This window comes from Delphinus delphis, chromosome 3 (assembly GCF_949987515.2).
Source record: "Delphinus delphis chromosome 3, mDelDel1.2, whole genome shotgun sequence".
Taxonomy (NCBI): domain Eukaryota; kingdom Metazoa; phylum Chordata; class Mammalia; order Artiodactyla; family Delphinidae; genus Delphinus; species Delphinus delphis.
Genome location: NC_082685.1, coordinates 136,968,950 through 136,983,571, shown reverse-complemented (window position 1 = coordinate 136,983,571; position 14,622 = coordinate 136,968,950). Strand labels below are relative to the sequence as shown.

General features: G+C 38.8%; 1 protein-coding gene across 4 annotated transcripts in view; it reads left to right on the top strand.

Annotated features, from left to right (window-relative positions):
• The window catches only part of NNT (nicotinamide nucleotide transhydrogenase), a 93,333-nt gene that overhangs the window by 34,798 nt on the left and 43,913 nt on the right, over window positions 1-14,622 (top strand). For all 4 annotated transcript variants that reach the window (XM_060009516.1, XM_060009517.1, XM_060009518.1 and 1 more), the window contains 3 exons: window positions 10,242-10,375; window positions 10,870-11,061; window positions 11,611-11,764. In XM_060009516.1, coding sequence (XP_059865499.1) covers window positions 10,242-10,375; window positions 10,870-11,061; window positions 11,611-11,764 — 480 coding nt within the window. The remainder of the gene's footprint in view (window positions 1-10,241; window positions 10,376-10,869; window positions 11,062-11,610; window positions 11,765-14,622) is intronic.

Here is a 14,622-nt window from a genome sequence, read left to right as displayed (position 1 = left end):
ATGTTGCAACATCAAGGGTTGGTAACCACAGGCTGTCTATACACGTCTTGGTAGCTTTCAACAGAGGCAGGGCAACTTGTCCTTAAGAGGAAGATGCCAAGACTGTGGAGTTTTCCATCGTCATTTATCAATCTTGACTATTTAGAGTGTGTTTGAGCACATTTAGTGAGTGACTGGGCCAAATTTAACAGATGCCCTGGTAGGAAGATTTATGGCCCAGAATTATCTTCTGGTTTGGTCTGTTATTTCTCCCAAAGTATGTTGCAAGATTGGAAAGCACTGTGCTTCCCTCTGTGGCAGTCCCTGAGTTGAAAAGGATTGGGAGGCTGAGGCTGTCCCGTCTCTGGTGAAACAGTACCCGATAGATAGAGTTACAGCTATAACCAGCACTTTCCACCTGGGCATTTCTGTTCTTCCTTATTTCCACTTTCTCTATACTTTCTTATGCCTCAGCATTAGTTAGGATGGTCTAGCTGCTAAAACAAATTCACCCCAAAGCTCAGACATTATAGAAAGTCACTTCTTGCTCAGTTAACAGTAATAGGTGGTTGACACATTGGAGGGCAGCTCTCCTTCAGGTGGTCCTCTGGGGATTCAGGTACAGCAATGTTGTCATCATCGTTATGAGGCCGTGAAGGTCGCTCAGGGCACTGTCTCTGTTCCAGCCAGCTAGAAGTAAAGGGCCAAGGAGGAGTGTGCATGGGATGCCCAGAAGTGGCGTACGCCACCCCTGCTTACATTTCTTCTGCTAAAGACCTAGTCACATGGCCAAACCTAACTACGAAGGAGGCTGGGAATGGTTGTCTAACTGTGCCCCCAGGAATAAGAGAACATTGTATTAGTTTGCTAAGGATACCGTAACAAGATCTCACAGACTGGGGAGCTTAAACGACAGAAATTTATTTTCTCACAGTCTGGAGCCTAGAAGTCCAAGATCAAGGTTTCTTTTGAGGCTCCTCTCCTGGGCTTGTAGAGGGCCTCTTCTTGCTGTGTCCTCACATGGTCTTGGTGTCTTTTTTGTGTCCACATTTTCTCTTGTTTTTAAGGATACCAGTCAGATTGGATTAGGGCCCACCCTGATGGCCTCATTTAATGTAATCATCTCTTTAAAGACTCTGTCTCTAAATATAGTCGTATTCTGAGTTACCGGGGGTTAGGGTTTCAACATGTGAATTTTTCTGGGGACACAATTCAGCCCATAACAAATGTGGATTTTGGTGAGGAACTAAAAGCTTCTTTCCTCTTCCCCAGTTTTTAATTTTATCTGCTTATGTTTAATCCATTCATTGGCAATCAGGTCATGGATTTAGAACCAGATAGAGTAGATTCAAATTCCAGTTCCACTGCTTAACAGCTGTGGCTCTCTGAACCTCAGATTCCTCATTTCTGAAAAGGAAGTAAACCTTTTTATCTTGCAGAGTTGTTTTGAGAACTACATGAAGAAAAAAGCCCAGTGTAGGGCCTGGCACGTAGAGCATTAGCATAATCACCTTTCTTCCATTGGTGATGCTTGGTCTTGCAAATGGTATCCAGACTGGAAAGCTTACTGACTGTTGCAATAGAAAGTCCAGACATTCTTGAGCATTATGTGGCATGTCAAAGATGTTCTCTGAAATCATCAGGCTTATGGACATACTCATGAAGTTACAAAAGCATTGCCATTAGATGGCAATCTAGCATGGATTTCACTGTGGAAAACCATGGCTTAACTTGCTTTTTATCTGACTTTTCTGAAGGTACCCATTTCATTAAGGCTTTTCCGTCAATCTCATTCTGACCTAAGTTTTTTTTTTTTTTTAAATTTTATTTATTTTTGGCTGCGTTGGGTGTTCCTTGCTGCGCGTGGGCTTTCTCTAGTTGCGGTGAGCGGGGGCTACGCTTCGCTGCGGTGCACGTGTTCTCATTGAGGTGGCTTCTCTTGTTGCAGAGCACAGGCTCTAGGCGTGTGGGCTTCAGTAGTTGTGGCACACGGGCTCAGTAGTTGTGATTCGCGGGCTCTAGAGTGCAGGCTCAGTCATTGTGGCGCACGGGCTTAGTTGCTTCTTGGCATGTGGGATCTTCCTGGACCAGGGATCGAACCCATGTCTTCCGCATTGGCAGGTGGATTCTTAACCACTGCACCACCAGGGAAGTCCCCTGACCTAAGTTTTCTGACATGGAAAATGAAATAAACAGCATTATTTCTCTTTTAAAAAATAACCTCCTAATTATTTTATAAACAAATGTATAATAAATATTCATTAATTTTTTAGGGATTGGTAGCTAATGTACATCTAGACATGTATTGGAGGGAAAACAAAGAATGTTATAATTTATATAAGAATATTATTTAATGTATTATATATTTATATATATATATAATATATAATATATATGTTTCCTTTTTATGTTACCATTTAGGTTTGGTAAGTTGTTTTCCTTTTTTTGAGAATTCCCATAGCTTATGAAGCCATGGTAAAGCCTCGACTGATTTTGATTTTTATCTATACAGAATTTTGCAGCTATGGCAGGTAAATTATTGAGGTAATCCTCAAAAAATTTTTATAAATGTGTTCTTTAATTATTAGGTAAAGGCTTGTTTTTAGGCTTCTTCTTTAAATAGATCTTTAAGGATTTCTCTTATCTGCTAAAACATGCTGTTGACTAATCATATTTCTTACATATTACATTTAGAAATATCTCAAGGCATCCAATTTGTAACAGTCAAGTTTTTGCCACCTGGCTTTCTCTCTGGTTCCTTATACAAATAATTAATTAGGCAGAGAAAATTTTTATCTAGTTCCAGGAATAGAACTCACATATAAAGCTTGACTGGTTAAGCTTGGGTCAGAATCCCTTTATGTTCATGAACAGAGCTATCTGTAGCCTCTCTAGTGATAACAGAGATAGAGGGATTGTATCCGTGTGTTGCTCTGTGCACCTCGGGGCTGGCAGAATCAGAGACTTATTAGATCAGTGGGTCAAATGTTCAGCAGTTTTTTGCCACATCCAATCTGTTACATAACCAATTATCTCTTTTTTTTCATATGTGTACATATATGTATAAAAAGCCTTTTGTCCTTATCTGTAACATTTTTATAGTTTAAGACTCAATATTTTGGACTTCCCTGGTGGTGCAATTGCTAAGAATCCTCCTGCCAATGCAGGGGACACAGGTTCGAGCCCTGGTCCGGGAAGATCCCACATGCCGTGGAGCAACTAAGCCCGTGTGCTACAACTACTGAGCCTGCGCTCTAGAGCCCATGAGCCACAACTACTGAGCCCACATGACACAACTACTGAAGCCCGCGTGCCTAGAGCCCGTGCTCCACAACAAGAGAAGCCACCGCGATGAGAAGCCCGCGCATCGCAATGGAGAGTAGCCTCTGCTCATCGCAACTAGAGAAAGCCCGCGTGCAGCAAACAAGACCCAACGCAACCATAAATAAATAAAGAAAGAAAGAAAGAAAAAAAGAAGTAGACTATCATAAAGAATAGGAATGTGTTAAAAAAAAAAAAGACTCAATATTTTAACCCCATCTATGATTTTGTTATTCCAGAAGAGCCTTTGGTGTGTATCAGTTAGGGTGCCTTTGGCTGCCAGAAGCAGAAATTCCAACACAGTCTGCCTTAAACAAGAAAGGAGATTTGCTGGGTTGCGTAGGTGAAGGAAGCCAGTTATAGCTGGGTAGGTGTGCGTCGGGGCCCTGCTGTACCGCTTTGTCCTCTTTTAGCTCCGCCCTCTCTGAGTTGGTTTCATGGTCAGGAGCAGAGGCAGGCCTCCACTGTGCGCAGCACACATCCGGAGGGCAAGGCAAGCCGTTCTCATGGCTCCCTCTTGAAGAGCAAGGGAACTACTTTTTCACAATCCCTTAGCACACTTTCCCTCATTCTTATTGGCCTTGACTGGGTTACATCCCCACTTCTGAACCAATCCATGTAGGCAGGGCAATGAGATGCCCCTCAGCTTACACCTGGATTTCTGAACTGGTCTTCAGTAGGTGCTGAGATTACCCTTAAGCCAGCGAGGCCTGCCTCTGGAGTAGTTTCAGGTCATTTCTCCTGAAGCTCATGGACTGTGTGGAGAAAATGGAAATCAAAGTAGTGACAAGAGGATGCTGGATAAACACTAGTGCTCAGTATAAAATTATATGCTTAGAATGACATTTCTTACTGTATAAATACTAAAGTTCAGAACATTTTTACATGCTCTGTTTTGCATGTAGTCAATATACAGTATTGTGTTACATTAAAAATTATCCTTTATTTATAGTACTTGTTCATGAGAAATCTATTTTCATTTGGAGACATATACTCTATAATTTATATTATTAATCTCTTTATTACTATACTGTTAAATATACCATGTTCTTGTTAAAGCAGAAAGTTTTTCTTTTTCTTTGTTTTTATAAATTCATTTATTTATTTTTGGCTGCGTTGGGTCTTCGTTGCTGCTTGCGGGCTTTCTCTAGTTGCGGCGAGCGGGGGCTGCTCTGCGTTGCAGTGCGCAGGCTTCTCATTGCGGTGGCTTCTCTTGCTGTGGAGCACGGGCTCTAAGTGTACAAGCTTCAGTAGTTGTGGCTCGCGGGCTCTAGAGCACAGGCTCAGTAGTTGTAGTGCATAGGCTTGGTTGCTCCGCGGCACGTGGGATCTTCCCGGACCGGGGCTCGAACCCGTGTTCCCTGAATTGGCAAGCAGATTCTTAGCAACTGCACCACCAGGGAAGCCCAGAAAGTTTTTCTTGAGCCTGCTTAATTTGACGGCTTACAGGCCAGGAAGTTAGGAATTTCCCCATCTGATTAAATGCCATTGAATAATTCCAGTAAATAATGCTAAATGCTCTTGGGAATTATTATAAAATTTTGTGGTAAGCGTTTTTCATCTTGGTGTCTTGTTGTTCTTAATATTTTTAGTGGTTTCCTATTAATTTTTCCTTCTTTCTTTCTTTTTTTTTTTTGTGATTAAAGTTGTTTGTGAGGGCTTGATTCTTTTTCCAGTAAGATAGAATCTGAGAATTTATTGATTTCAGATGATCACGTTAGGCCTGATTTATTCAGAGAGGTATAATATATTGCAAAACTTTCCAGTAAATCTTTAGCTGTTGAGATTTAGTTTAAGCCAAATCTCTCTTTTTTTAATTTACTGTTGTAGAGAGGCCAGTGGTATATTCTTTTGCTGCATAGTGAAAAGTTGTTAAAGCTATTTTTAGAAAGAAGTAATTTTTTTCTAGAAATCTTTGAATTTACTACTTTAAAAACTGCATCTTAGTATTCGTTTAATGAGAAAACCCATGAGTATGAAAAGATCCTATGAATTCAGTCACATTTCAGAATAACTTTGTGTGAATCACAGCCATACATACATACGTCTAGAAACAGTGCACATGTGTGAGGCGTTTTTTTCTGTCTATTGGCAGTTCTGGGTGCACACAGAGATTCAGGGATGCCTTACACTAATCTATGGCACCTCTACTCACCCTAAATAATGGCCATCCAATTGGGAAACTATAATTAAAACTTTTAGATGAGTGCTATAAGTATCTTAGCTATTCTCCTAATAAATCTTTGAATGCAACTAATCTTTGAATGCAACCTCTTTCAATCCTAAACTATGAGACCTTAGAGCTGTAAGTAAAGCTTTCCTTCCCCATCTAGCCTGCACGTGGTAGGCACTAAGTTATTGCTTGAGTCAATGAATGGATGAATCCTTGAATGATGACTGTGAGTGCATGTTGTCCTACCATTGTCTTGGCAAAAGTATGGAAATAAACTCCCATCTGGGAGGGAACTGAGTAATCTTACCAGGAACTTAATGTCCATGAACCATAAGGAACCAAGAAATATTTCATGAAGTTGAACATCTTTCACCCACAGTTTGTATTGTGCCAGGAAATATATTAAAATTTTTTTTTTCTCCTTGTTAATTTTTTCAATCAGTGATTTTTGGGGGAGGGTGGTTTGAAGAGATGTAACAGTCTTGGTCTTTTTGTGTAGCTCATCTTTTGCAGATAAATGATAAAATTAACAGTAATGAGCAGTCAAAAGGGGAAAGCCCAATTGTGCCTCTAAAAAAATACCTCTTATCTGCCTTCTTTTATTAACTCTTCTGCCTTCTACAGTCCTGTCTTGAAACACCTGATATGCTCATTGGATCTTTTATCCTTGTGTCTAGGATCTGCACAGGGCTGTCACTGGGGTAATTATGGGACATCTCTATATGGGACATCTCTAATTAAACATTGGATATATTCTTTTCTATGTTATATATTATAAAAAAATCTGTGCACATCTTCCTGTCTATTATCCATCCTTAGTTATGTTTCTGTCTGCCTGTATAAGTGTTTGGATTCACTCTTTGAAAGGCTGTCCTAACTGTATAGCTTCCTTTGCTGTAGCAGGGAGGGCAGAGGATTTTGAGTGCAGTGTTTTCAATTGGTAAGTTAACAGACTGGTTAAGGGCATTTCTAAGTTATTTTAATTCTTCTAGTGCAACTCTTTAATCTCTGTCCTCAGCTTAAATGGGGAAACTTTAAAACTTTATGCTTTATCTGTTTATAAAAATAGTATGACTTGTTGGAAATGCAGTAAAGTACAAAAGAAAATAAAGATCATTTGTGATCCTTCTACTCAGTGAAAAATACTCTTAACATTTTACCATTTTCTTTCAGCCTTTTTTCCATGCATTTTTATCATGTTAGATGAAGATAAAATATCTTTCTTACTTTCTCCACTTAATATTATTATATCATAAGTTTTCTCCCTTAACATAATAAGTCAATAAGAACTCTTTGCAAATATATTTTAATATTTTAATAATATTTTAATATTAAATTTAATATTTTATTTCCAGTTTTTGTCAATTAAAAATAATGTTCTAACATTTTTTTTCTGCTTTATTCTTGTATCTGTACTTTCATTGATTTCCCCAGGATTAATCAAACCTTAGAAGTAGAATTACTGGATGAATGAATATCAGTATTTTTGGCCTGTTGATACACACTTGATCTACTATGCTTTGTTGAAAGATTACACAGTTCATAATCTCATTAGTAGATTTTCCAGCTAATTGTTTCATTTCAGAAGTATTTGGATTTTGTTGACTCTTTCAGTTTGAGGGCAAAAATGTATCTCGCTCTTTGTACTCACATTTCTTTTAGTCTTACTGAGGGTGAACTTTCTTCATTTGGTTGTTACCATTCTCTTTGAATTGGCCATTTGTATTTGCTGTTTATTTATCAATTAGGATCTTAGTGTTTTGTTTTTATTTAAACTTCTGTGAGATTTTTATTGTATTAATTTTTTGTCATGTTTATTTTTTTTGAGGATAGTAATACATACCTTTTTCATATTTAAGCCTATTGACATTTTCCTTTGTAACTTTTCCCATTTCCGTAAATTTAGGAAGTACTTTTCAATCCAAAGATAGGAGAGATATTCACAAAGTGTTTCCTTTTTTTCTTTTCTTTATGGGTTGATTTTTTTCTTTTATTTTTTTTCTTCTCTTTTCTTTTTTTTTGCGGTACGCGGGCCTCTCACTGTTGTGGCCTCTCCCGTTGCGGAGCACAGGCTCCGGACGCGCAGGCTCAGCGGCCATGGCTCACGGGCCCAGCCGCTCCGCGGCATGTGGGATCTTCCCGGACCGGAGCACGAACACGTGTCCCCTGCATCGGCAGGCGGACTCTCAACCACTGCGCCACCACGGAAGCCCTTCTTTTATAATTAATTCTGACCTATAGAGTTCAGAGTTCAGTTTGAAGTAAGATATTAGGTTTGGGGAGTTTTTTCCCCCAAAACCTAGCTAATCATCTTATTCCTTTTGTTCCTTCCATTTTGTGATGCCGCACTTACCTTACATTACATTTTTATCATAGTAGGCCGTCAGGGTAGAATAGTACTTTGAAATTTCCTTCTCAGTCTTTCCCTCCCTTGACCTAATCTTTTGAGGATTTGCTCGTTTGGAACTTTTTTGTGCTACTCTGCTCCTCTTTTGGCTCCTTTCTTCCCTTCTTCTGTTTTTAATTTGCATTTCTGCATTTTTCAGAATTTTCAAAAAGTTAATCCACATGTGAGTTCTTAAAGGCAGCTGCACTGTTATATTCATCATTGTATTCCCTGTAGCCCTTATTGAATTTTTAAAAGTATAACATGAAAACAAGCTCTTCTAGAATACTTGGGAGATAAGAAAAAGCACAAAGACGGAAATAAATTATTCTTAGTCTTACTACTCAAAGACGTCCTGTTATTGTTAAACATTATACTCTATAGAATTTGCTAGGAACTATATAGTATATGTAATATTTTTTTTGTGTGTGTGTATGTATCTATACACACACACACACACACACTCTTGAAACATTCATACATATGTATATGTAAATTTTTTTTTACTGAATGGGAACATCCTATACATACTGTTTTGTTGTGTGCTTTTACTTGTAATAATTCCATGTCTTTTAAACATTCCTCTGTAACTTAAATCTATTTTTTTAACTTACCCTCCTGTTATTTGGCTATGTACTAAGTAAAATACTGTTATGTGAAAGAAAATGCTATCCTTTCAAAAGCGGTTGAATTTCAGAGTGATAATATGGACGGAACACCTGTTATCTCTGTTATGACACACACGTGTGTGTGTGTGTGTGTGTGTTGTGTCAGCCACTGCAAAATTGTTCTGTGAAGGTTGAATAAGTAAAATCAAAGAAGAGAAATAGGTGGTGCATCAGATGTTTTCTAGGGAGCCTAAATGGTTTTGGCCACTTGACGTCTTATAAAGTGGGCAGCATTACAGATGCAGGGTCTGATCTGTAGCTATAGATATCTCAGAAGGAAGAAGGAATCCAGAATGTCTAGGGCGGGAGAAATTAGTTAGATGCCAAATCCAATTTGTGAGGTCGATGGTCGTAAAGTTGGTGTGGTTAGAATTCAAAGGGGTTGCGCCTGGGTCCAACTTGGTTCTAGCCAGAAGAGTAGCTTAAGGCACGTCGACCTAAGACTGGAGGGTACAAGTAAGGTGGGAGGAAAGGCTGTGGCAAACGGGAGTCTGGTTAATAACGGAGGGGCTCTGGACAAGGGCTGGGGGTGGGTGGTGACGACAGTAAATACCTGCAAAGTACAGGTTAGCCCTTTAAACTCGCCGCTTTATGTAGATGCAGCCACGTCATCCAGAGCTTTACATCACTGCAGTGCTGGTCAGCATGACCTTTAGTTTGGGACGAGTCCTCAGATGCTGTTGTTTGCATCCCCAAATTCTCATGCTCGAGTAATGTTTAAGTATTCAAGATACCTTTAGTGGACTACAGTGCGGGAGGGTAGAGGAAAGGAATACGTAGTTCCAGAGAATTTTGAGAAGTGGCGAAACTACCAGGACCAAAGGGTATGTTGTCTTTGGGAAAAGATCTCCTCATTCTTGCTCTTTTTCATGGAGACTCAGAAGAGAGAACCAGAGCTTCTCTAACAAACCATTGTGGCTGGAGCAGAAGGTCCAGTGGGGCAGTAGTGAGGAGAAATGCTAAGAGGAGTGCTTCAGCCCGGGGAGAAAGGCCTTGGGTAATAGGAGGCTTAGGAGTTGGGCTTGATCTTGGAAGTATAAGGTTCGCATTGAGAAAGGAGGTACATCCACACGTATCTTTACAACTTTGTTTTTCACACGTGCTACAAAAAAAAGGTTATTTTTCTTTTTTGAATCGCATATATTCCAGTCAAGTAGATTGAAAAGCAGATTATTATCATGCAAATTTTACTTTGAGTTGATTTCCATTTATAAAACTGACAGTGCTTTTACTAAGATTCTGTAGACACAGAGTTGAAAACTTTCGAAAAAAGAAAAAAAAAGATCATTAGGCTATTAATTCTCTGCTTTCCTGTGGCCAGTCTCGCAAGTTTATTTCCTTTCTCTTTTGGCTCAGATATTTACACTGTTTTATGAAACTTGAACGAGGTATTATACCCACAGTGTGGACCCCTGTTGAACATATTAATTTATGTGAGCTTGAAAAATCCTTGAAAATCCTTGAAAATGACAAGGCTTGCTCTCTGGCTAAGCGGCTCCCTCCCACCCACTGGCTTTGCAACTCACACTCATTCTATTTCTTCCTTAGGAGACTGACCAGTCTCACCTGTGTTATGAACTTTAGGGGGTCTCTTTGAAAGAGTTATATATTCAGATGTTAAATTCCTGGGTACCCAGAGACTACTGTAATAATTAGAATATAAAGTTTTAAGAAATTACCATGTAATTTGTACTCTTTTCTTTGGTTTTATTAGGTAAAAAAGCTCCCGTTTTGTTTAGTAAAGAAATGATCGAGTCCATGAAGGAAGGTTCAGTTGTTGTGGATTTAGCTGCTGAGGCTGGTGGAAACTTTGAAACCACCAAGCCAGGAGAACTTTATGTTCATAAGGTACAGCACAAAGCTTCCTCTATCTATGAACCTGTTCCTATATCTTTATTGATTTGTGAAAGGGTGTTTATTGCTTTAAATATTTAGAGAAACTGAGGCCTGAAATTTTCTAAACTTAAAAACAGTCACATTTAAAGCTCCTTTTTTTTTTTGTGGTACGCGGGCCTCTCACTGTTGTGGCCTCTCCCATTGTGGAGCACAGGCTCCGGACGTGCAGGCTCAGCAGCCATAGCTAACGGGCCCAGCCGCTCCGCGGCATGTGGGATCTTCCCGGACCGGGGCACGAACCCGTGTCCCCTGCATCGGCAGGCGGACTCTCAGCCACTGCGCCACCAGGGAAGCCCTAAAGCTCCTTTTGAAATATGTATTTGTGAGTGTGTGTGTATATTTATAAAGATTTGTAATTTCAGAACTTAGCCTTGACTGAGAACTGTCCTAGAAAGAATATGGGCATTTAGTAACAAATCTTTCTGACTGTATTTTTGTTTGTTTAGGGGATTACTCACATAGGCTACACAGACCTTCCCAGCCGAATGGCCACTCAGGCCAGCACCCTGTATTCCAACAACATCACCAAGCTCCTGAAGGCCATCAGCTCTGACAAAGACAATTTTTATTTTGAAGTGAAAGATGACTTTGACTTTGGTACAATGGGTCACGTCATTAGAGGAACTGTAGTGATGAAGGTAAGTGAAGAGATCTGTTTCTCCTGTGTTTTCATTATATATTTGTTTTAGGATTTTTGTTTACAGAACGATCCTATTTTGGAATTGGGATATATTCTAATAAAGTATCGATGTGTTGGGTTTATGCCAATAAAAATTGTTTAAAAATGTAGAACAGTTTAAAGAAAAATATTGCAAGATTTATATACATGTGTGACTCACCTAAAATATGCATTGCTTTTGATAAACAGAAACAAAAAAACAGACAAAAAACCCAGAATTGAATAAAGTAAAAATTAAATATTCCCCCTCCCCCACCTATCTGCTTTTAAGTTTGTTCTGTATTCTTCCTTATATGTTCTGTACACGTACTAATTGTACATCTATGTGTGTATGCATGACACAGACATTATTTATATACATGTGTGATATATATTTATATAAAGTGATATTATAAATTACATGAATTTCTATATTTATTTAAAATTACTTTTCAAAGAAGAGTTTTTCCCCAACACTGGATTGACTGAATGCTGGATTAAAAAGTGCTATTTTTCTGATTTCTGTTAGGATGGCGAAGTGATCTTCCCTGCTCCCACACCGAAAAATATTCCTCAAGGTGCCCCAGTAAAACAGAGGACAGTGGCTGAGCTGGAGGCCGAAAAAGCAGCTACTGTCACGCCCTTCAGGAAGACGATGACATCAGCTTCTGTATATGCAGCAGGTGAGGGTCCCATCTATGAAGATTTAGTCCAAATTCTTTGAATTTTGTGAGTTATGTATTAATTGTCAAAATTAGTAAATGAAATGCTGTTGTCCTTTGTTGGATTCCATCAGGACTTGGGCCTGTTAGAAGCAATTTTCACATACATGTCATCTGTCCCACCTCTGTGGACGTGGAGACTGCATTGTGTACCCTCAGAGATGCAGGCACTGGGATAAATGCTGGATTGAATGAGTGTGAGATAATACATAGGCTGTTAATACTTTTATAGAAAACATATAAAATATAGTTAATATTTTTATATATATCAAATATAATGAGTATCGATGTATGACAGATTGTGTTGGTGTTAAGTGCATGTAAATGTGGTTATTGGTTTATTTTTTGTGGTTTATAAAACATCACTTGTGATTATCTGCACCTCTGGGTAAGACTGGGGAACCAAATATTTGCATTGAAGAATAAACAGTAAGTTATTCACCTAGTAAAAAAAAAAATTCAATTTAAAAATTTTTATCTCTTTCTTTACAATTTAACATAGATTCTTTGTTTTCTAATTCACCTTCATGAAGGCAGTAAAGAATTATCATAAAATAATGATAAATATTCATTCTGGCTATGAACTGTTAGAGTCTGAAATATGGATATTTGATTTTAAATTGGTTTCTGTCTCATAGAATGAAGTAAAAATGTTTAGATTTGCTTAGAGCCAAAATAAAAACAAAACAAAAGCCAACTATAAAGAATAAGGACCAGTACAAAGCACACAGAATTCTTGTAGCCTCAGCATTCTCCAAATTCCCATGTGAGTCCAGATGTTTTAAAGCTAAATATGTAACTCTCCTTGAATAAAGAGCAAGTCTCAGCAAAATGACTGAAAAAGCCTTTAGTTGCGAACATTGTGAATAGATGGAGCAGTGTCCCTATTTGCTCTTACTTGTTAAAAAAAAAGAAACCATGTTACTGTTTTGTGCATGGAGAGTATTGTCAGCAGGGTTGTAAATTTCCATTTCTCTTTACAATTCATAAGGAAATGTAGTGAGGCATGAATGATGATTTATTTTTCTAGGTTTCTCTTATGTTTATTGAGTCAAGGTTTATTGCATTTTAATAGATATGACATTGGCATATTCCAGTGAATAAAAGGATGGCCTTATATTTATTTTCTGTACCCTAAAACTTCCTCCTTTATAATAAAACCAAGCGTTTTTCTTGTGTATTTGTTAGGAATCTATTTGACTAGCATTCTTCAAAGAATGTAATTTGCTTTTTTTCCCTTTTCTTTTTTCTCTGTTTTTCTTTTCTTTTTCCTCTGTTACACAAACTAAATGTAGCACATTTGACATTACTGAATGTATTATAGAAAAGACTTTAGTTTATTAAATAGTTAATAAGAAAACCTGGGACTTCCCTGGTGGCGCGGTGGTTAAGAATCCGCCTGCCACTGCAGGGGACACAGGTTCGATCCGTGTCCCGGAAGATCCCACATGCTGCGGAGCAGCTAAACCCATGCACTACAACTACTGAGCCAGCTCTCTAGAGCCTACAAGCCGCAACTACTGAGCCCATGTAGCACAACTACTGAAGCCCACGTGCCTAGAGCCTGTGCTCCGCAACAAGAGAAGCCACTGCAATGAGAAGCCCACGGACCGCAACAAAGAGTAGGCCCTGTTCACCGCAACTAGAGAAAGCCCTCACGCAGCAACGAAGACACAATGCAGCCAAAAATAAATAAATAAAATAAATAAGTTTATTAAAAAACAAAAGAAAAGAACACCTTCAGATGTGGGATTTCTATCTTAGATGCCCAACACAATTGACTGCAGGTTATGGTAATTTAGTGCTTCTGAACTAATGTGGGCATTTAATGAGTGCTAGGCATTGTGCTAAAACACTTCACGTGCCTTAGCTCGTTTATTCCTTATAGGTACTCAGTAAAGTGGGCATATTATTATTTTCTTTTTCCAGATGACGACAGAGAGGGTTAATAATTTTACAGATGAGGGTACTGGAGCACAGAGAGGTTAAGTAACTTGCCTGAGATCACACAGCTGACAAGCCGTAGAGCCAGGATTTGAACCAGGCAGTCTGGCTTAAGAAAACATGTCCTTAAATATAACCCTGTACAGCCCTTCTCTGATGTTTAACTGAAACACAAAACAATATTCTGTCTAACTCTCCCTCCAGATGGTTAACAGGCCATCCATTGGAACACTGGAAATCTTGTATGTGGGTAGGAAAATAAAACTACAGAGACTTCCCTGGTGGTCCAGTGGTTAAGACTGCGTGCTTCCACTCCGGGGGGCACTGGTTCAGTCCCTGGTTGGGGAACTAAGATCTCACATGCTGTGTGGGGCAGTGAAAAAAATTTTAAAAAAATTTAAAACTACAGTCTTATTGACTGATGTAAAGTAAAATGAATGTCAATTGCTAATGTTCCAGCTATGCCACTTATAAAGAAATAGTTTATATCAAGGGATAAAAGTACCTTATTCAAAAAAGTTAAATTCCAGCTTTCTGGTCACCCATTATCAGTTGGTTTTCACTGACCACTAGGTAACCCTTTCCTCTGTTGCAGAACAGCCATCCACATGTTTGCTATTAGGAAAGGCGATAATTAAAGATGTATGTTGAGAGCTGACTGTTTGTATTCTGCACATTCTTAATTTAATTCGTATTTTTTTTTTTTTTTTCCTTTTCTTTGTAAAATCCTGTTTGCTGACTTAGTGTTGGGGCTGGAGCTGACTACCCTGGCCAGCAGTCCAGTCCAGATTCAGGAGCAATTGCAAAACTTCTGTCCCGGGTGGGTGGAAGCCATATGTTTTGGGGAGGTGCTGGAGTGAATGAAATCCTTCCTA